Here is a 23,685-nt window from a genome sequence, read left to right as displayed (position 1 = left end):
GATTATTCTAAATAAATAGGATTCCCAGCTGGCATTGTAGTAAAGAATTCACCTGCCAATGCAGGAGACACAGATTCGATCCCTGGGTGGGGAGGATCCCTTAGAACAGGAAGTGGCAACCTACTCCAGTCAGTATTCTTGCCTGGAAAATCCCATAGACAGAGGAGCCTGGTAGGCTGCAGTCCTACAGACTCCTGGTAGGCTAGGAGTCGCAAGAGTCAGGCAAGACTGAGCCACTGAGCACAGCATACAATGCAGCATTCTAGATGAGCCCAAAGTAATCACAGGGTCCTTACAAGAGGAAGAGAGAGGCAGAAGAGGAGGTCAGAGTGATGAAACATGAGAAGGACTTGAGCTGCTGTTTCTGGCTTTGAAGATAGAGCAGGGCAAACAACCAAGGAATGTGGGCAGCTTCTAGAAGCTATAAAGGGCAAGGAATCAGATTCTCCCCTGCAGCGTCCAGAAAGGAGCATATCCCTGTGGACACATTGATTTTTACCCCAGCGAGACCTGTGCTGGACTTAAACCATAAAATAATACATTCATATTGTTTTAAGCCACTTAGTTTGTGCTAACTAACAGCAGCCGTAGAAATGAATACACTAACAAAGTACTGACAGCTGTGCTTACTGGGAAATTTTCTTTCCACAGAATAAATTTTAAACTCTTCTCCTTTTCCATTTTATTTTTTTTAATACTACTTAAGAGAGTTAAGACCTTATGACCGTTTCCTTCTTGCTAGGAAATGAATACCATTGAGTATTGATTTACTGCATTTTTCCATAAACAGATGCAAGTTCATGCCCAAGTTAACCAAATGAAGGAGAGGCCAGGAGGGAGGTTCAGAGAATGTCCCTGACATACTTCATCAGAATGCCCTTGGGGCAGTCAGAGGAGAAGACTTTTGATGTGCGGCTACAATTCTCCGTGTGTCAGATAAAAACACTTCAAGGCTTGACTGTGGACAATAGAAGTTTCTGCAAGCTAGCTACTGCCCATAATGTTTACATTGCTATGACCAAGGACATTAATGCTCATAAAATTGTGTCCCTTCGAAATACACTTTCCACTCAGAAGCTACAAAGTCAAAGTCATACATACCCACACCTTCACCCCGCCTCATAATACACACTTCTACCTGAATAATCATTTTTAGGAAATAGCAGGCCTCAAAACTTCTGTCAGCAATTTTCATATTACCTTGCTACAGGACCACTCTTAGATTACTTTAAACACGCCAAAAGAAAGACAAGCGGAAGCTAGTACTTTAAACTCAGTGTTCTTTTGTCTAATAAATCTTTATAAGCTTATTAATATTTCTGAATTTTCACCCATTGAGGTATTTTTCTCAAAATCTAAAAAAAGGCCTCAGGTGACTGGATGTCCCAATTTTCCTGGGAATGAATAGGTTACTGGGACATGGGACTTTCAGTGCTAAAACAAGGGAAGTCTTGAGCAAGAAAGACCATAGGTAGGCTTGAGGGCATGCTTTTGTGTGGCAGCCCAAGGCCCTGACCCAGAGTGCCCCAGATACCAAGGAAATCATTTTTCAAATTTAAGGTTCAAGGACAGCCAAACAAGTTTGGGCCAAAGAAGAGCCTGCCTTACTCATACTCTCTGGTACCCTTCTCAATGATTTACTCACTTTCTGAGACAAGGAGCTCAAGCTGAAGAGCATAATCAGAGGACACATCTGACGAGTAGAGACTCTGGGTTGTTGCACATGTTCACTGGGAAACATGCTTATGTTCACAGGAGCGCTTCCTCTGGTTTATTACAGGGTATTGATAAGCAACCTGAGATCCATGCTGGAGGCTCAGTTTGATAGCAGAGTCCGCACTACTGGACACAGTTACGAGAAGTACAACAATTGGGAAACGGTATGAAGTACATGTGATTTAGACAGACATTGCCTTGAGAACTGAACTGAGAATGTCACGTTAATCCATCAATGGTTCCATTTGGTAGATAGAGGCATGGACTGAACAAGTCGCCAGTGAAAATCCAGACCTCATCTCTCGCAGTGCCATCGGAACTACATTTTTAGGAAACACTATATACCTCCTCAAGGTAATCCTTTTTAACTATAACCTTGCCATGTCTGAGCACTTTAAATCAATGAATTCTAACAGTAACATCTGTTTCACAGACATGTTCATCTCAAACATTGTTATAATTCTTTCTCTGCCTAAATCCCTCAGGGAATCAAACAGAGTACCCAGATTCTTTTATCATGTGTGAATTTTTAAATCATTATTTTGATTTATCCAAAAGGAAAAAATGCAATAAAATAGGAGAAGTCCTATAAATTTAGCCACATTCCTGTAAGCAATGTAAATGATCATCTACCTTGATGAAATTCTCCTCTCCCAGATGTTGTTTGCAAATCCATTTGCTAAAGAGGTTCATAAACTTCATGTCTATCAGACAACTTTACACAGCATATCAACAATTTGTTACTGTTGTCCTCTAATGCCATTTTTATCATGCAATTCTAATGAAGAAAATAAAAAGACAAGGAATAAGTGGGAGAAAAGAAAAAAAAAACTTACAATATTAGCAACAATCATGATTACTTCTAATTACTTATCCGTTGTCTTGGTCATGTCACCTAATAATAGCAATAGAAAATAACCTCCATGTGAGTACAATTAAACAGAGTAATCAAGCATCTTCTTAAAATATGAGCTTGTCAAGCTTAATAAAAATAACAAACAGCCATGTAAGCCTCCAGCTCAAACACTGTGTCTATAGGCAAGAACACACTGTGCAAGTATTATGTTTTAATTGAATCATGGAATATATATCTTGTTGTTGTCAAGTGTCACCAGTGGAGTCCAAAGCCCAGACAGGCAGTGAATGTCAACCTCTGAATGTGATGAATCAGGGCCTTCCTTTTCCTTTTGTTTGCAATAGGTTGGCAAACCTGGATCAAATAAGCCTGCCGTGTTCATGGACTGCGGTTTCCATGCCAGAGAGTGGATTTCCCCTGCATTTTGCCAGTGGTTTGTCAGAGAGGTCAGTATGTAGGATGGTTACTGACAGAGCAAAGTAGAAAGTATTTTTTTTTATTTCAATCAATCCCTTATAAATTAGCTATAATAAAAGAGAATAGCAGCACAGAAAAAAAATCATAGGTCCAAGTTCCAAGCTATAAAGGTCACCTAGAAAACTTGATAAGGCAAAATTTAAAAACAGTTAGCAAATTCTATTTATTTGAATTTCACTCATCTTAATTTTCTCACCCACCTTTGGGAAAAAGGCTAACAGGTAATAAGTACAGTGAACAGGTCATTGAAAAGTGTGATCATGGGTAATCCACTAACTTGACCATTATCTCCTAGATAATAATCAATGTATACTTCAGAATAAAAGAAAATAACACATAGAAGCCCCTACTGTAAATGATACTGTTTTTCACTCCTTTATAAAGGTCAAGGTAAGATATATGTGAAAATCCTTTTAAATATCCATAAGCCCATAAATGATATAAAAAGATAATGCAGTCAAGAAAGAAAAGGAAGGAACAATTCTTTCTTATAGAAGAATTACAACTAATGGATGTACAAATAAGCAAAACAGAAAGCCATCATTAGAACACCATAATAATAAATACGTCATGAAAACCTACAGATGGATACAAAAATTATGGGGTAAAAGTTTAAAGAGAAATAGGTTATTTGCAGCATCAAACCATCTCCCCAAAAAATGTATTATACTATATTACACAAGCAAAATTTACAGTAGAGAAACCTAGCAGTGACTACCTTAACCAAGTGATCAGGTTAACAACACTAGTAACATCACCAGTGCAAGATATAATCAATATCATGTAACCCCTGATATTATGTACTAAGAAGATAAACCATCTTTTTTGTACTCTTTCCAAAATGCACAACCTCCTTCTAATCATTAAAAAAATAAATAAATAAACTCAAATTGAGGGACCTTCTGTAAAATACCCAGAGTAGTACTCATTAACAATGTCGAAGTCATAATGAAAAGTCAAAGGAATTGTCACAGATAAGAAGAGACTAAGGAGATATGACAACCAAATACAATGTGGGAGCCTAGATTGGATCCTACAATAGAAAAAGGACATTAGTGGAAAAAACAATAGTGAAATCTGAATTAAAGTCTATAGTGTATAGTACTGTACCCATTATTAATTCCTTCACTTTGATCATTGTACCCTGGTTATGTAAGATGGTAACATTTGGGGAACCTGGGTGAAGGGTATATGAGAACTCCCTGTACTTGCAACTCTTCTATAAGTTTCTAAAATTATCTCAAAAGTAAAATTACATTTAAAATATTGAAGTACTTTAAAAATATAAGAATATTATATACAATATACTTTCTTTTGTGTAAAGCATTTTCTGTGTCTATTCGTTAGGTTCTTGGTTTCTAGACATGTTATGTGTCCGACTGGCACCATTTCATTTCAGTGAGTTATTGCACCATCTACAGGACTTCCCAGGTGGCACTAGTGGCAAAGAATCTGGAGATGCAAGAGACATGGGTTCAACCCCTGGGTCGGGAAGATCCCCCAGAGGAGGGCATGGCAACCCACCCCAGTATTCTTGCCTGAAGAATCTCATGGACAGAGGAGCCTGGAAGACTACTGTCCATAGGGTTGCAAAGAGTCAGACACAACTGAAGCAATTTAGCACGCACACTCACCATCTGCTCTCTAGGAGAAAGAACTTTCATCATTACTTTGGTTACCTCCAATCATGGACCACCAACAAAACATACTTTATACCTCCTCCAACCTAAAAAGCACATGCTTTATCATTATTTTAATAAACATACATGTGTAGAGCCACAAAGAGTATTTAAAAACCATTACTACATAGAAGCCTTAAATGTTTTAAAATCTGTTCAAGCAAGCCTAGGGAAGAGCTGAAGGTAAATTTGGTATGATCCTGGGGCTGAGGAACTATGACTAAGAGAATATAATAAATCAATATAAGCTCCTTCATTCATACGTAAATGTCCACATCACTTAGCAGGAAGAGCTAGACCCGTAACAGAGCTCCTTTCTCAAGAAAGGGGAGTAAGAAGAAGACTTCCATCATCATGCAATTTGGAGACTTAGTGAGAGCCTCTCCAAAACCCATCAGAGTGATCTCTCTTCACAGTGGGAGGAGGCCTTTTCATTCTTCTTCCATGTCAGACGCTTCCTCTAGTGAAACCATCTTCAAGAAGTCTCATCAAAATTAAACAAATTTTTAGATGATAGTATAAGGAACATGCAAAGCCATCACAGACATTCCTTACTTACTAGGAATAGGCCTTACTTTCATATCCTACTAATTTTGGAAAAAAGTTATTGCAATTACTATTTCAAAGGAAATAAGGATTTATGTTCTTTAAAAGTCTTTAATTTTATTACAATTTTGTCCATCTTTAAAAAGTTAAAATAAAAATAATATCTAAATGAGTTATGTGTGGATAAAATAGAGTACTTAGAGAATCAGAAATGATTTTTATCAAAACTATTAGTAATACTTTGCTATTTGCTTTTTATCAATATTAATAATCTCTACCTCAAAAAGGGTAACCACTTTTGTTATCAGAGTCAACATTTGTCCAGTCTATGTAAATTTCAGTGCATAATGCATACCATTTTCCATGAAATTCTGCTTTGTAATTTGTACACAGGCTGTTCGGACCTATGGACGTGAGATCCACATGACAGAATTTCTCGACAAGCTAGACTTTTATGTCTTGCCTGTGGTCAATATTGACGGCTACATCTACACCTGGACCACGGTATAAGAACCAATACTAAGAGGGGCTGATAAAATTAAAATTAGCCATTCTGTTATACTTGTCCTAACCACACACTGCACTTTCAGAACCGAATGTGGAGGAAGACCCGCTCCACCAGAGCTGGATCTAGTTGCACTGGCACAGACCTCAACAGAAATTTTGATGCTGGTTGGTGTAGTAAGTATCAGGCTGACCATTTCACTTGCATCGTGAAAAGCATAGGAAGTAAAATAACAGGAAAACACAACAGTGTCAAAAACAAGAAAAACTATAAAATTTTATACTTTCAATTTGCAGGTTTCTAAAAGCACAGACAATAACCAGTTTATATATTCAGTCAATAGAGATGCATTTCCTATTCTATTGTGTTCCCAGCTGTGTTAGATGCTGGAAACATAAGACTGAACAAACCAGACATAACCCTACTATTTGTGGGATGTACAACCTAGAGGAAATCATCATTAAATAATTATTTAAACATAAATATGATAGAATTATAATTTTGTGATTCAACTCTCAGTAATGATTACAGTAACACAGAAACTTCTCATAGGTATTTGTCCCCTACTTATTAGTTTTCTTATACTATACTGATCTCATTGTTTAGTACTACACAGGGACATTAGCTGAAACTCCAGTACTTTGGCCACCCCATTCGAGGAGCTGACTCATTGGAAAAGACTCTGATGCTGGGAGGGATTGGGGGCAGGAGGAGAAAGGGACAACAGAGGATGAGATGGCTGGATGGTATCACCGACTTGATGGACATGAGTTTGAGTGAACTCTGGGAGTTGGTGATGGACAGGGAGGCCTGGCGTGCTGCAATTCATGGGGTCGCAAAGAGTCAGACACGACTGAGCGACTGAACTGAACTGAACTGAACTGAGGGACATTAGGGTTTCCCAGGTGGCACCCGTGGCAAACAGTCTGCCTATCAATGCAGGAGATGCAAGAGATGTGGGTTTGATCCCTGAGTGGAAGGTCCCAAGGAGGAAAGCTAGCAACACACTCCAGTATTCTTCCCTGGGAAATTCCATGGACAGAGGAGCCTGGCGGGCTACAGTCCATGGGGTTCCAACCAGACAAGACTGAGCATACACACACATGCACACAGGGACATATTGGTGATTCCACATGCAACTTTTTACCCTGTTAGCTTAAAAACACCATAATCTTGTGACTAAAAGTATATATACTTTATAATGTATACATATATGGGATGATTATAAAAACACTTGTGAAAACAACTTATTTTTTTAACTCTCTAACACTGTAGTTTGAAATTTTGAAACACACCCTGTAGGAACATCAGTGGATGACCACTTGCCATTAACAGCATCATGTTTTTCCAGGTATTGGAGCCTCTAACAACCCCTGTTCTGAAACTTACTGTGGATCTGCTGCAGAGTCTGAAAAAGAGAGCAAGGCTGTGGCTGATTTCATCCGCAACCACCTCTCTTCCATCAAAGCATATCTGACAATCCACTCTTACTCTCAGATGATGCTCTATCCTTACTCCTATGATTACAAACTCCCCAAGAACAACGTTGAGTTGGTAAGTCATCATGGTGGTAGATACAATATTTTGCTATTGAGTTTTTTTTTTTTTAATTCTATTCCGGGCGGAAAAAATTATATAATTTCTGGAAGGTCCATGGTTGATCTTTGGTAACAGAAGCAAAACAGATTTACAAGGAATCTGAAATTGGCTAGATATACTGGCTAGAAGAAATATGATTTTCATGCAGAGAATGATCCCCAACATATGGTTCATTCACTAATCTTCCAAAAAACAAGAGTTCCACTTCCTCCTGCTTCACCACAATGCTGACATATGTGATGATTTCAGATGCATCTGGGGTAATCAACAAAGTTCCTTCACTTCATACATAATCTTCATCAGAAAGTTAATGTTATCAAGCTTGAACTGGATTTGACATACCTAGACAGAGTATGGCAGATGTTAATAGGAATTAGGCACATTTGGTTGATGTTGAGCTAAATGATAAGATCCTAAAATGCCTATTTCACGGTTGGATTAGGTGAGAAACAGATATAAATCAATCAGTGAACAAACGATGTGAATAGGTCTTTACTATGCTGCAGTCCATGGGGTTGCTAAGAGTCGTATACGACTGAGCGACTTCACTTTCACTTTTTACTTTCATGCACTGGAGAAGGAAATGGCAACCCACTCCAGTGTTCTTGCCTGGAGAATCCCAGGGACGGGGAAGCCTGGTGGGCTGCTGTCTATGGGGTCGCACAGAGTCGGACACGACTGAAGCGACTTAGCAGCAGCAGCAGCAGCAGATATGAGAAAAAATTAAGTATCCCTGCCTTAAGAATTAGCAATCTTGTTGGAGAGTCAAGATACAATCACGGGAAAAGTTAAATAATGAGTTTTATAATATTCATGTTAAATATAGTATATCTATATTTGAGCATAATTGTTCAAAAATAAGCATATGTGAGTCCTTCAACACCTTTTTTTAAATTATGAACATCTGACTATCAGAAGTTGGAACCAGTGATCTTAAAGAACAAGTATAAGATTTAAAGCATTTGACTTATGCCAAAAAATAAACTATTTCACTTAGACAATGACATAGATATTTGGCTTACCTAAATGCATAAATTCAAAGACCCAAAACTTAATCAACTGGAAATTGTTGTTTTGTACTTTCAGATTCGGTCTTTCAGAGGCCAAATAAAATATGTAATGCTATAAATATTTTGTGAAGAGGAAACCAGAAAAATAACTCAACCTCTTAGAAAACTGATAGCTAATAGTTGGCCAGGTCCTTTTCTTTAAAAAAAAAGGGAAATGCTATTTTTCAAAAAGCTTCCCATTTTCCCTACCTATAGCCAAAAAACAAAGGAGAACATCATTATTTGGAACCATTAAATATTTCAGTTTTCCAATAATGCTCAGTCTGTGAGTATCCTCAACAGTGGGTGCTCACAAGCCTGCTATCCCAGAGATGAGTGTGGTTAGCTCCTCATTTCAGTCCTAGATATCTGACCATCAGAGGAGAGGAAGTGGCGGTACATTGCTTGCTTAATTCATGTGAATATGTTTACACTGTACCACATCAAAAGAGAAAAAGACAAAGCCATAAAAACTAAGCGCTAATGAGTTACTAAATAAAATATTAAAATTAAAATTATAAACCACACTAAATGTAACAGTAGCTAATATATCCAGTTTGCTTAATAACTAGTTTTAAATATATAAACACTAAAAGACTAATGCTAACAGAGAAGCTTAAAGTGTTCTTTGGAATGGAACTGCTTCACAATGTTGCAATACTTCTTATTTGAGGAGTAAGTTTAAACACTTTTAGTGATGAAAACTTTCTTGCCCCACTGGCTCGATACAATAAAAACCTAGTATCTGGACTGCTCTAAAAGTCTATAAATTGTCCTTTAGAAAAAAGAATCAAGTTATTTTCACCATTAGAATCTCAAGAAAAACTCTGGCTATGTCCCTCCAGAGATTGTGATCCACTGATACTTTTCTCTAAGAATCACTTCTCGTTTAAAATCAAGGAAAGAGAGGCAATAGAAAAAATACGTACTAGAAATTATATCCTTCAAGATTGTTTTTAAATTCTACAGAAGTGAAACAGAACTATACAAAAGTAAAATATTCATAATGAATTCTCAAAAAGAAAACCCAAACTACAAAATAATCTTACCTTGGATGTTTATCTGTAGAGTCACAAATCTAATAAATTCAAGGAAAAGGACATGCTGTTTCCTACATTTTTTAGAGCATGATAAGATATGTGATAAGATGCATGCATGCATGCATACTTAGCATGATAAGATACAAAACTTATTCGCACTTATATCACACAGATTGATTTGAAAGTAAATTTCCAACAATTTTTTTTCTATGACTAAACTTTTGCCTAGCATCTTAAATCAGTTCAGTTCAGTCACTCAGTCATGTCCGACTCTTTGCAACCCCATGGACTGCAGCATGCCAGGCCTCCCTGTCCATCACCAACTCCAGGAGCTTACTTAAACTTATGTCCATACTGTCAGTGATGCCATCCAACCATTTCATCCTCTGTCGTCCCCTTCTCCTCCTGCCTTCAATCTTTCCCAGCATCAGGGTGTTTTCCAATGAGTCAGCTCTTCACATAAGGTGGCCAAAGTATTGGAGTTTGAGCTTCAGTATCAGTCCTTCTAATGAATATTCGGGACTGATTTCCTTTAGGATGGACTGGTTGGATCTCCTTGCAGTCCAAGGGACTCTCAAGAGTCTTCTCCAACACCACAGTTCAAAAGCACCAATTCTTCAGTGCTCAGCTTTCTTTATGGTCCAACTCTCACATCCATACATGACCACTGGAAAAACCATAGCTTTGACTAGATGGACCTTTGTTGGTAAAGTAATGTCTCTGCTTTTTAATATCCTGTCTGGCTTGGTCATAACTTTTCTTCCAAGGAACAAGCATCTTTTAATTTCATGGCTGCTGTCACCATTTGCAGTGATTTTGGAGCCCCCAAAAATAACGTCTCTCACTGTTTCCATTGTTTCCCCATCTATTTCCCATGAAGTGATGGGACCAGATGCCATGATCTTAGCTTTCTGAATGTTGAGTTTTAAGCCAACTTTTTCACTCTCCTCTTTCACTTTCATCAAGAGGCTCTTTAGTTCTTCATTTTCTGCCATAGGGTGGTATCATCTGCATATCTGAGGTTATTGATATTTCTCCCAGCAATATTGATTTCAGCTTGTGCTTCATCAAGCCCAGCATTTCTCATGATGCATTCTGCATATAAGTTAAGTAAGCAGGGTGAGAATATACAGCCTTGTATATTGTCAATATACAATATACAGTATATTAACAATGTACTCCTTTACCATCAGTAAAATCTGAGATTCATATTATTTGATTCATTTGGGATCTGGCACCCCAAAATAATGTAAATCATTTGAATAGTTAACCAGAAATCCTTTCAGTCTTTTTCTTATTTTGTATCAATCCAATTCACTTACTTTCTAAGAACATTTTGCTAGAACAACTTATACCTACAGTATTATTACAAACATATATATAGCCAAATGAGAATTTGAGTCTCTAAATAAGAAAGATACTGGCTTTTGCATTGTTTTTATTTGTAATAAAGATATCAATTTTAAAAAAAAAAGTAAAAGTCTTGACCTAGAAAGATGAATGTGCCTCTGTATTAATTCTCAATTAGAAAAATATGACCCCACTATTAGAAAACAAAAGATGGTAAAAGATTAATAAGATGAATTATTGGCACCACACTACATTTTAGATAACTCAGATTTTCTTAAAGCAATGCAAAGCAGATTCCATCATACAGATTTTAGCATATATATGGTTCTTTTTCTTTATACATCTAAAACTTATAAGATCATATTTGTAGCAAAAAAATATGCTTCAATGAAATAATCAGAAGGAAATTATTCTAGACAGAAACATTAGCAGTTTCAGTCCAAAGTTAGAACATACCATAAGCAGCAATCCTTTTATATCAGAGTTGTGGAAAAAATGTATATGGCTGCGTTTCTGAAAGATCATACATGGAGATTACATGACAGTTACTCATATCAGAGGACAGCTTTCAGGGGGAAAAAAGGCAGAGATGAGAAAGCAAAAGACCAATGAAATAAAAGTACAGAAGTAATAGTATGGATTACAAAGGCTACTAAAAAATATATCTCCAGCAGATGAGTAAAAAGTTTGAGGAAACATAAGTGCATTTTACATGCATATGCTCTCCTGACAGCAAACTGCTTTTACACACACTATAATTATTTAAAGAAAAAATACAAGATGTACTGTGAGTTTTCAAGTGGCTTCATAAACTGTCCAATCTCAGTATTGACTTCAATATATATCTATCATTATCTTCAAATGAAGTTTTAAGACTCAGAAAAGAATATACTTACAGCTCCAAAATTCTAAAGGGTAATGAAATATTGAGTTATAGTACCTCTTTATCATCAGAGGAAATAAAAACTAGGAGACATAATTTAAAAGGCTCCCAAACCAATCCATATCCATATTTATTAAGCATAGAAAATCTCACAATCTTTGGTCTACTTTCCTCCCAAAGAGGGCTACATGGCACTGTTAACAACAATTATTACTATAATACTACTTCTAAATTCAAAAGCAGGAACAGAACTTCACAAGTGCGAATCTTGAAATTTCTCTGTTTCTGCTTTCTCATTTTCCAGCTTAGACAATGAAGGCTTAGCTGAGCCAAGACCAGTGATAGAGGCAGCCTCGGGCATGGTGCTAGCAGATACAGTAGAACTCTCTCAGATCAGATCAGATCAGTCGCTCAGTCGTGTCCGACTCTTTGCAACCCCATGAATCACAGCACACCAGGCCTCCCTGTCTATCACCAACTCCCGGAATTCACTCAGACTCACGTCCATTGAGTCAGTGATGCCATCCAGCCATCTCATCCTCTGTCGTCCCCTTCTCCTCCTGCCCACAATCCCTCCCAGCATCAGAGTCTTTTCCAATGAGTCAACTCTGCGCATGAGGTGGCCAAAGTATTGGAGTTTCAGCTTTAGCATCAGTCCTTCCAAAGAAATCCCAGGGCTGATCTCCTTCAGAATGGACTGGTTGGATCTCCTTGCAGTCCAAGGGACTCTCAAGAGTCTTCTCCAGTACCACAGTTCAAAAGCATCAATTCTTCAGCGCTCAGCCTTCTTCACAGTCCAACTCTCACATCCATACATGACCACAGGAAAAACCATAGCCTTGACTAGATGGACCTTTGTTGGCAAAGTAATGCCTCTGCTTTTCAATATGCTATCTAGGTTGGTCATAACTTTAGGCTGTCCCAATTCCCAAACACACACACACATACATACACACACACACACAGATTTGTACTATGCTGGTGTTCCATATAGCCAGTTTGTAAAAGACTGTTCATTAAATACAGTCTTTTATCCCACAAATATACTATTATCACTTCTAACCCTGGACATTTCTAAGTATTTACACTGGCCAACTAAGAACCCTGACTTCTCAGGGCCCAGTCTTTATGATTCTGGCCCATCCCTTCATGGGTATATATACATAAACCAGGAGAGATATGACAGGCTAATAATTTCTGGAAAATTATTGACCTTGACCAAAAGATAGAAATCCATTTCTAAACTCTAATACCATCTAGCCCAGTGACACCTCACTACCTCTTCATTAAAGTTTTAGTTAATGAGCCACCAAGATAGAAACCCACTGTTCCACTCAAGCATGTGAGCATAAACCAAAACTATGATTAGAGATAAACATAAATATCAGAGGGAAGAAATATTGTGATTAGGAGATGGGCAATTACAGGGTCATGAGAACGCTCTATCACAGCTGTCACTGTGTCCCTGCCTAATAGCAAGAGTAACAGGGTCAGAGCCCGTCTGCAGGCCGGCTGCCAGCAGTCAAGGCAGATAGGACTGGAACCACACATTTGCTTCAGGAGCTTTCTCAAAATTTCTAATCTCACTTATAAGACAAAAGAATTTTAAATGACAATTGCAGAATTTCTTTGACTGGAGAGACGATTGCTGATTTACCATTCTTAAAGTGGCTTCTTGGTCTGTTAAAAATTCTCCTGCAGGGTCTGGTGACTCATAAGGCAATTGCCAGAAATTCTACTGAGCACCTATTAAGTGCTCAGCAGAAACCATGGTTCCTGCCTTAAGAAGGGAGTAGACAGGGGTCAGCCTGTTATGAGGGTTTTCTGGAAGGAAGAGTGGGAGGGAGGTAACCAGACTATGGAGGGACCTAGATGTCAGACTGAACCCTGTGTCACACAGCAGGCCCTGGAGCCGGTGACCTGATAAACAGAACTGCCAGGTCAAATACAGGACTCCCAGTTATGTCTGATTTCAGATAAACAACAAATAATTTTTTAGTGTTTAAGTATGTTCCAAATAGCGCATGGGACAGACTTTACTGGAAAAACATTCATTGTTTATCTGAAATTTAAATGTAACTGGGTAACCTGCCTTTGGTTATAGCCAGCCTGGAAGCAAAGTGTTCTTCTAGCAGGAGTGACCTAGCAGCAGTACTGAGGAGGCACTTGTACTATGGTCAGGAGAGGAAAACAAAACAAGGCATTCAGAGCATCTTGAAAACCAGTTGTCTTCTTTTTCATTCTTTTTCTCTACAATACTTTCTTCTTTAACATAATTACATCTTTTAAGCTGATTTTTGCCTCCTCCCCTTTCCCCAGAAGACATTTGGCAATGTTAAGGGGTGGGAGGGGCGGGGGTTGATTGTTTTAGCTGTGGGAGTGCTCCTGGCATGCAGTGGATAGAGGCCAGGGGAGGCTGATCAACCCCCTACAATGCACAGTTCAACCCCCACACACAGGATGACCCAGCCCACCTGTCAAAAGCACCAAGCTTGAGAACTCCACTTTAAGCAAAGATAAGAAAAGTCTCATTCCTGGCCAAAGTCCTTGGCTTTCACAGGATCTTACACCTCCACACACACAGTTTACAGTTTTCTACAAACCTCAAGTGCAAGACAGCACATCCCCATTACACAGCATTTATTTGGAAGAAACACCACTGCCATCAAAAAAAAAAAAAAGAAAAATTCTGGGCTTTGCAGCTTCAGCTGACTCATGCTTCACATTTTACTTGAATTCTAAAGAGCTAAAAAACACATATTTAGATCAGCCACAGAAAGAATTTAGTTTACATCAGTGAAAGCATTGCCACGCTCCCCATGGGGTCTGCCAAGATAGACAGGCTCCGTTCTCCTAAAGCAGACCCTTTGCTACTCCTTATCTTCTTTTTTCCCCCCCACCTCAAGGCTTTGCAGTCAGAGCCTGCACTTGTTTACTCTCCTCCTTTTTCTCAGAAACATATTTGTTTTTTCAAGTCCTGTAGGCTTTCTCCTCAGTCCCTGCCTTAGTAGGCCCTGGGGGTTTCTCCTTTTGCACCAAAATTACAAAAGTTCAATTCCTCACTGATCCCTTGGTGTAAGTTACCCAGGATCACAGCACAGAAGGAAGGAAACTGCAGTGACAGATCATTTTGATGTTTCCATTATCACATGTATTCACCCAGAGGGATGGTTAAACTCAGGACTTGAAGTTAGAAACAAAGTTCTGAAGCAAATCTCCTCTGCACTGGTGTATACCCCACCGCCAGGGTGGGGCTTCTGCTTTCTTGTACTGTAAGAATGGGCCAGGGGAAGATGAGAAGAGGCAGCCCCCGCTGCCATGACACTGGCTGTGCACTTGAGGTTGCAGTAAGGACATGAGCACAGTCGTGAGGCAGGGGCTTCCTGATCACGTGTTACGTGGGAGTGCAGGTCACTGAAAAAGATCACCCTCGCCTTGTTCATCTCACCAGCCTCCTGGAGCTCAGAGCCTCGGGAGATGTTACAGGAGTCGGCCCTTTGTCTCTTGGGCTTTGAGTTAGATGTGACATTTTAGACTCTCTCTGTCTTTTGCTCTATGACCAAGGCCTCCTTTTAAGAAGACAAGTGACAAAAGAAAGCATGCATAAGATGTGCTAGGAAACGCCTAACTAAGGATTAATAAAGGCTGGCCATGTTTGGCCTTGACTGAAAGCAAAGTTTTCTCTCAGACTGGTTTATATTTAGCTTCCTTCTGTTCTTTACAATTGGTAAAACCAGCTCGAGCAACACTTCTTTTGAAGTATTCCAAGGCCACAAGGAGAAGTGAAAAAGAGCACAGGATTTAAAGCAAGAAGAACCCAGCTCAAGTCAGCCACTTACAGGGCTGCGTGCCCTTGGGCAAGTTCTTTTATCCTCTCTGAGTTTCAGTTCTTTTATCTGTAAAATGGGGATAAAAATATCTAGCTCTTAGCAAGAGCTCTTTGTAAAGTCTAAGGTTTTATGTAAATGTTAGTTCTTATTTTGAACCCGTTGAGGATGTAAGGTCTCCGTTAAATAACAGGTTATATAGAAAGTGTTATTAATTAGAGTTTCAAGATATGAATCATGGTCTCTGATATACCATTGTTTCTGCTGCACTTCTGTCAGCTGTCTTAGTCCCTTTTTACAAAAACATACAAGGAAAAGAAGTTACCTTCTCTAATATATTAGCAAATTCAGGAATCACCTCTCTCTCTACCATACCTGACAGGCAGGGGTCAGTCATCCAGCTTGGTTGGAACATTCTCACCTAGCATGCTGCCCCACATGGCATTCCATTCTGCTAGAAAATTCTGTGTTGATGAAATGTGGACAGATAATGTTGGGAAGATAAATGAGTAACATTTGTGAAAGTATTTGAACTCTTCAAAAGAAAAGACTCACACTGATTCCAGAGATTTTTGTTACCATAACTGGAATTTAAAATATGACATTTTGGTTGATTAATGTTTGTTCTGACTTTTTTGTCTCTTGACCTTAGAGGGGCTGAAAGAAAGGGTCCACAGACTCTACTTTTTTTATGAAAGGAAATAAGCTAAGTCCATAGTAGAGGTCAATATCTAAATATGCTAACCCATCAACCACCACTACATGGTACCACCACTCTCCCCACAAGCATCCTTAATCTCCACCCAGGTTGGGGGGGGAGGGGGGGTCACAGTCCAGCCTCTGTAGAGCTCTGCACTCTGCACCCCCAATCAGACCATGCCCACCTGAAGCCCTGGGAAGAGAATCAATCGAGTAACCATGTGCTAGGTGTTATGCAATCTGCTAAGGATACAAAACAAACAGCCAAGAATCCTTCTCCCCCACCACCACCCCACCAAAAGCTCCACTAGAGGACAAACAGATGCAAAAACACATGATGGGAGCACAGAGTGATAGGAACTCCGATGGAGACGTGAGCCCTCACAAAGAAGAGGGGCAGCTTTGCAAAGAAGGTGACATTTAGACTAAATCTGGAAGAACAACAGCAATTCCCCTTGTAAACAAAAAAGGCAAGAGGATTCCTACAAGGGGAGAAGGACACCCAAAGTCATGGAGGTAAGGAGAGGCAGGGAACAGAATGAAAGCAGTCCAGGGCCACTTGGCTTGGAAAGAAGGTGGGGATGCATGGCAAGTGATACATGGCCAGACTTCATGAGAGAAGGTGAGAGAGCCATTCAAGGATGCGGTGATGAGGGGATGGTCAGAAGGTGAGTGAGGAGGTAGATATCAAGATGAGAGAGCAACTGAGGACAAGGAAAGCCAAGTCTGAGACACAAACTAAATGTTCCTTTAATGGGCACCAGTGACAAGAGCAAAATAACAGCTGTTTTAAGTTAACATCAATCTTAGGTATTGTTTCAGCATCGGAGGCAGAGCAACTGTTTGCAAAAGTTGTCTCTGATGGCTTAGATTGCACTTGGTTATTGCTTTGAGGAAAGGAAACCAAACATTTTTATGTGGCCCTAATGACAATCCCTGGTGGCTCAGACAGTAAAGCATCTGCCTACAAATGCGGGAGACCTGGGTTTGATCCCTGGGTCGGGAAGATCCCCTGGAGAAGGAAATGGCAACCCACTCCAGTACTCTTGCCTGGAGAATCCCATGGACAGAGAAGCCTGGTAGGCTACAGTCCATGGAGTCGCAAAGAGTCGGACACGACTGAGCGACTTCACTTCACTTTACTTCAATGGTAGTTATGACTAAATGGATAAGTTGATCAATCAAAAGAGATAACAGATCACAAGTAAGCCTCTTAGATTTTGCCAGATAACTCAAATGTTACATTATACCAATAAAAATACAGAGAGACTTTGAAGATCATCTGACATGCAGGAGATCAAGAGATAATGACAATGATCTTGTCTTAAATCGCCTAAAGTCATCACAACTTTTCACATTTGAAACTAATTGTAAAGAATTTCCTTTATTCCAGATTTATGGAGATAAAATAAATATAAGGTGTACAATGTGATTATTTGATAATATAAATACTGCAAAATGTTTAATTAATTTACATACTATCTCACATAATTGTCATTTTGTTACAGTGAGAACACTAAAGCTCTACTCTCATAGCCATTTTCATGTATTCAATGAAGTCTTGCTATCTATAGTCACAATGCTGTACATTACATGCCTGGAACTTATTAGAATCTTATTTCTACTAACTAAAAGTCAGAATTCATGGCTTAAGGTGGGGTTGGAAAGCAGAAAAGAAGAAAAGCCTGAGGAAGGCAGCTAGAGAAGGAATAAGAGTTCTTTAGGATCAGAGGTTCTGCCTTACAGAAAAATAAATAATAAAAATTTCCTTGGTTGAATCAAAAGTTAAGGAAACTGTAGAATTGTAGGAAATATGCTGTTGATCTAGGGCTTCCCTTGTAGCTCATTCGGTAAAGAATGTGCCTACAATGCAGGAGACCCAGGTTCAATTCCTGAGTTTGGAAGATCCCCTAGAGAAGAAAATGGCAGCCCACTTCAGTATTCTTGCCTGGAGAATCCCACAGACAGAGGAGCCTGGCAGGCTACAGTCCATGGGGTTGCAAGAGTCTGACATGACTTAGTGACTAAACCACCACATGCTGTTTATCTAGCAAAAAAACCTAGTACCTCACCATGTTTCACATCTTTAAAAGATGGTTTTAAATGTATTCTGAGTATTGTGCAATGTTTACAGAGTATTCTGATTTCGATTGGCAATAGACCCTATACTAAGGGATGGAGAGAAGACCCAACTCTAGTGTGCTGGTTAGAATAAGATTAAACTACAGAAACAGTACCCTTAGATAACAACAGGAAAGACTGCACACAGTATGAGAAAGCACATATTATTTTACCAGTTTGGAAAAAGGGGAAGTAAAACCCTGAAATTTGAGTTCAAGTTTCTGTCTCAAAACTCTAAGAATAATAAGTTAGTTCCAAGAAACTGATTGCATCATTTCAGTGGACCAGACCAGAAAATCAGGCTTGAGATCATGATTTATAATTCCTTTTAAATTTTCAAATTTACCACTTGGTTGGTGAAGCATTCATGCTTGGGGAGCTGAAACTCTTAAAGTCTTACAGTCATGCCCTCATCAATTTAAGTTAAGACTTTACTAAACTGGTTTTAATATTAGAGCAAGGAGTAAGGAAAGTTCCTACTTTTAAAAAATGGAATTATTCTGATGTCATCACCAACCTCACAGTTTTTCAGGCATATGTACAAGATAATTATGTTGCCAAAGTATGAAATACAGCTAGTTTCATAGCCAGAATGAATTATGTCTAATTCTCCTGCAGTAAACAATCAGATTCACCAATCTGTATTCTCCAGCTAAGTCAAGCCTTGCTTTTCAAGTGATTCAGTGCACACTGGAGACTTTATAGAACAGGAAGGAGCTGCAGGCAGAGCCCTTCTCCCTGAGGAACTGAGTGTAGGGGCCAGGAGGGCAACTTAAGGTGATGCTGCTTTTAAGAAAAAATAAATAAATTAGTACTTACTACTTTTCTTAATTCTGGGATTGAAATATTCTTCATTTTGAAATAAAATAAGTGTTCTCTAATTTTTCACTCTAAAAAAAAATCTCCCACCCTGGAACTACACTCCTCCTTGAAATTGTCCGCTCTGGTGGCTCAGATGGTAAAGTGTCTGCCTACAATGCAGGAGATCCAGGTTCAATCCCTGGGTCAGGAAGATCCCCTGGAGAAGGAAATGGCAACCCACTCCAGTATTCTTGCCTGGAGAATCCCACGGACAGGGGAGCCTGGCAGGCTATACTCCATGGGGCCGCAAAGAGTCGGACACAACCGAGCAACTAACATGCAAATTTTACTCCAACAATGATTTAAAATAAATGTAAGTACCTAATTCTCAAATAATGTGGTAGAAAGAGTGCTTATCATCCTCAGAGTTTCAAAAGTATAGTTACTGAGTAACCACTAAGTGGGCTTCCAGGCGGCACTAGTGGTAAAGAACCTGCCTGCCAATGCAGGAGACACAAGAGACGAGGGTTCAGTCTCTGGGTCAGGAAGGTCCCTTGGAGGAGGGCACAGCAACCGACTCTAGTGTTCTTGCCTGGAGAATCCCATGAACAGAAGAGCCTATCGGGCTACAGTCCATAGGGTCAGATACGACTGACATGACTTAGCATGTACACACAACCACTGAGCAACACCCCCTGCATTAGGCCCTGGGAACACTGAGATAAAGGACAGGAAAAGTCACTGAGAACTTAGAGGGTAGCTAATGGTACTGACACAATATGACTCACTCTGTGTATGAGACAAAGGGAAGCTCAGCCTGGGTGCCTGGGGAGGCTGTTAGGGAAGACATCCTTCTACCAGAATCACTTGCATTGTGTGACTAAATTCACTGCAAAATGGAGCTGGGCACTGAATAAGATTAAGACACTAACCCGAATTATGACTTATATGTCTTCGACGTCTTAGAAATAATGGACAGGTGTGTGTTTGTCAGTGTGCACTTTATTTCTTCACTCATATACCACTCTTTTGCAGAACACCCTAGCAAAAGGTGCCGTGAAAGAACTGGCCTCACTGCATGGCACCACGTACACCTATGGCCCAGGAGCTTCAACAATCTGTAAGTCTCGGCTTCAGAACAAAGGCAACAGATGGTCCCCAGAGTCTTTCCTTTCTATCATTTAAAGCATGTGACTTTTGCCTGAGAGTGAATGTTTTATAACACATGTAATCAGTTTTCTGTTTAGAAGACAAAAGGGGGCAGGGAATATCCCTTTCAACTCACGGACACATCTGCTCTCTGTAAACATCTACTGAGCATCTACCTCCATGCCAAGTCCTCAAGGGGTGCCCATGGATAAAGGAAGCCGGGACAGAGAGAGAGCAAGAGGGAAGGAAAAGGGAAGGAGGGAGACCAGAGCAATCTTCCAAGAGCCCACAGCAAGGAAGCAGGAAGAGTTCATGGCCACACAGGTGCAAAGTGCTGTGACAGAAGGATGTACGAGAACAGAGCACACCCAAAGACTAGCCAACCCACCCCGCAGTATCAGGAATGGTTTCCCAGGACGGTGACACAGAAGCTTTATCTGGAAGGACAATTGGTGGGGAAAAGCAATAGAAGGAAGGTTTTCTTGGCTAAACAGACTGAAGTTTCAAAGGGCTACTTCAGGCTTAAACTGTTTTCATGGGGCGCAAGCAAATGGCAAAAGAGTTAGTATAGGCTGGACCCCAGGGCCTTGGGTGCTACAGTGTGATTTCACTGAGAAGGAACATACTGCAGGTTCCATTTCCAATTTCTACATATATTTGCCTTTGCATGATTTTTTTCTCCCCCAGGCCTTAAAGGACCAGAAATATAAGGGAGAAAATGGCCAGCCTCACCATCAATGGCCTTCAATGCAGTTGGAGAGGCTCCAATCATGAGGGTTTTTTTTTTTTTTTAAGCTTCATGTAGAATACAGTTTCCTGTATTCTTGTCCTTTATTAAACTTCTCTGTGTCAAATGGGGTATACTATTTTCTTAAGGGGGTTCTATTAGAAATAACTCATCTATTCACATACTGTGAACTTCATAGAAGCTTTATTCAGGCCAGTTCAATGAGGTTTCTTTTTCCATTATACCATAAGCCCTTGGAGGGCAGGGGCCATGTCTTTCCTTTGTCCTAGTATTTCCAAAGTTGAGCACATGGCCTGCTGCTCAATGAAAACTCTACAACTTCGGACTGAATGAATGAATGAATGAGCAAGTGACTGAATAAATGAATGACACCATAACTGTCACTGAGTGAATAATTGAATGATGTCCAATCTATGCCAGGCCATATGCTGGATCCCAAAGAAACAAAAATGAAGACCCAGCTCTGCCCTTGAGCTGCTCCAGTTTCATCATTCAGTATAGTTTCAGCGAGGCTCAGAGTCCTCTCCTCTCACCAATCATCATGCAGTTTCCCTTATTTTTCTAGAAGATACACATTATTTTCCCAGGAACTATATATATGTTGTAAACAAATCACACACTATGTGACAGTTTACCACAGCATAGAAGCACACTGAGTATATAAATATGTATAACTGATTACATCCTGAAGTATTAAACACATCACTATTACCATGTAGAGCTAAGAGGTAATCTTACCAAGAGATAAGATTGGACTAATCTTTAAAACAGCCCCCATAGCTTTTGTGATCTTGATGACTAGAAAATTTCCCTACCTGTACTATTTTGTTCAATGAAACATTTGTAATTATAAAAGAAAACTGGCATGATTTTAAATCTCCTTCCTAGATTTAAATTGTTTTCTCCCCTTTGATTTGCTCATTTCAGATCCTGCTTCTGGGGGCTCTGATGACTGGGCTTATGACCAAGGAATCAAATATTCCTTCACATTTGAACTCCGGGATAAAGGCAGATATGGCTTTGTCCTCCCTGAATCCCAGATCCAGCCAACCTGTGAGGAGACAATGCTGGCCATCAAATACGTTACCAGCTATGTCCTGGAACATCTGTACTGAGCCAGAGTGCTAAGAGCTTGATTTCTGAATATTCACTCTGTTTCTCTTCTATCCTGAATTCCTACTTTTGTGGGCCTGGAGGTTTTTTTTCCAGATCCTCATCTTTCTTTTAAGCTTCTGGGTCTATTACGCTACTTGGATCTTTAATATTGATCATAATAAAAGTGAATCAGGATAACGGAAAAACCTGGCAGACTGTCTGCTTCTTTGGGGGAAAAGATATGAACAAATGACGAAGCAAGCTGTGCACAACCAATGATGTAGGTCAGCCTGCAAGGAGTTGAAGTCATTGGGGGTACTGACAATCACAGCAGATTGCAGAGATGTCCAGGTTATAGTGGGGGGCTGATGAGGAAGAAGTAGGAGAAATTTAGGACTGTAAGATATGGTATAGGTGAGACGATCCCATCACAGTTTAGCTTTCACGTCAGCTCATTCAAGTTATTTTCTGAGCTGTAGTTACTACATGCCAAGTACTTTGCTAAGCAACTGAGGACCGAGCAACAAAAAATAAAGAAAACATACCTGCCCTCAATGGTTGTATAGGCCATTTGAGATGACAGACATGAAACAAATAATGATTTAACTTATTATGTAAACTAAGATCATGGCATCTGGTCCCATCACTTCATGGCAAATAGATGGGGAAACAGTGGAAACAGTGGCTGACTTTATTTTTCTGGGCTCCAAAATCACTGCAGATGGTGACTGCAGCCATGAAAAGACGCCTACTCCTTGGAAGGAAAGTTATGACCAATCTAGACAGCATATTAAAAAGCAGAGACATTACTTTGTCAACAAAGGTCCGTCTAGTCAAGGCTATGGTTTTCCAGTGGTCATGTATGGATGTGAGAGTTGGAGTTCTTTATAGGAAAGCTGAGCACTGAAGAATTGGTGCTTTTGAACTGTGGTGTTGGAGAAGACTCTTGAGAGTCCCTTGGACTGCATGGAGATCCAACGAGACCATCCTGAAGGAGATCAGTCTTGGGTTTTCATTGAAAGGACAGATGTTGAAGCTGAAGCTCCAATACTTTGGCCACCTGATACAAAGAGCTGACTCTTTTGAAAAGACCCTGATGCTGGGAAAGATTGAGGGCAGGAGGAGAAGGGGACGACAGAGGATGAGATGGTTGGACGACATCACGGACTCAATGGACATGGGTTTGGGTGGACTCCAGGAATTGGTGATGGACAGGGAGGCCTGGCGTGCTGCGGTTCATGGAGTCGCAAAAAGTCGGACATGACTGAGCGACTGAACTGAACTATTATGTAATAGCTAGTGATTTAATTTATATCATTGATCTGAAGTAGAGGAGAAATCTCAGGAAGCGCTGAAAACTGAAGAACCATTATCTGGATGAATGGAGTACGATTTCCAGGCGCTATTAACTATGCAGAAGCTATAAGAAGAAAGCCAGAAAGGTGGAACTCAGAGAATTGAGGGAAGATGGGGCAGGTTTAAGGGCTGAGGAGAGAGTTGGGGATCATATCAGGCAGGTTTAGAGGTCAGGTTAAGGATCTGGAA

General features: G+C 39.8%; 1 protein-coding gene across 1 annotated transcript in view; it reads left to right on the top strand.

Annotated features, from left to right (window-relative positions):
* Nucleotides 1–22,346, top strand: part of CPB1 (carboxypeptidase B1) — a 36,947-nt gene extending 14,601 nt beyond the window's left edge. The window contains exons 4-11 of the mRNA XM_061419145.1: nt 1,781–1,880; nt 1,969–2,070; nt 2,917–3,018; nt 5,668–5,778; nt 5,865–5,955; nt 7,131–7,333; nt 20,184–20,268; nt 21,973–22,346. Coding sequence (XP_061275129.1) covers nt 1,781–1,880; nt 1,969–2,070; nt 2,917–3,018; nt 5,668–5,778; nt 5,865–5,955; nt 7,131–7,333; nt 20,184–20,268; nt 21,973–22,160 — 982 coding nt within the window. The 3' untranslated portion in view covers nt 22,161–22,346. The remainder of the gene's footprint in view (nt 1–1,780; nt 1,881–1,968; nt 2,071–2,916; nt 3,019–5,667; nt 5,779–5,864; nt 5,956–7,130; nt 7,334–20,183; nt 20,269–21,972) is intronic.
* The last annotated feature ends 1,339 nt before the right edge of the window (nt 22,347–23,685 follow it).

The sequence above is a fragment of the Bos javanicus genome, chromosome 1, assembly GCF_032452875.1.
Source record: "Bos javanicus breed banteng chromosome 1, ARS-OSU_banteng_1.0, whole genome shotgun sequence".
NCBI classification, from domain to species: domain Eukaryota; kingdom Metazoa; phylum Chordata; class Mammalia; order Artiodactyla; family Bovidae; genus Bos; species Bos javanicus.
Note: the sequence above shows the minus strand (reverse complement) of the source record. Positions and strands in the feature narration are given on the sequence as shown.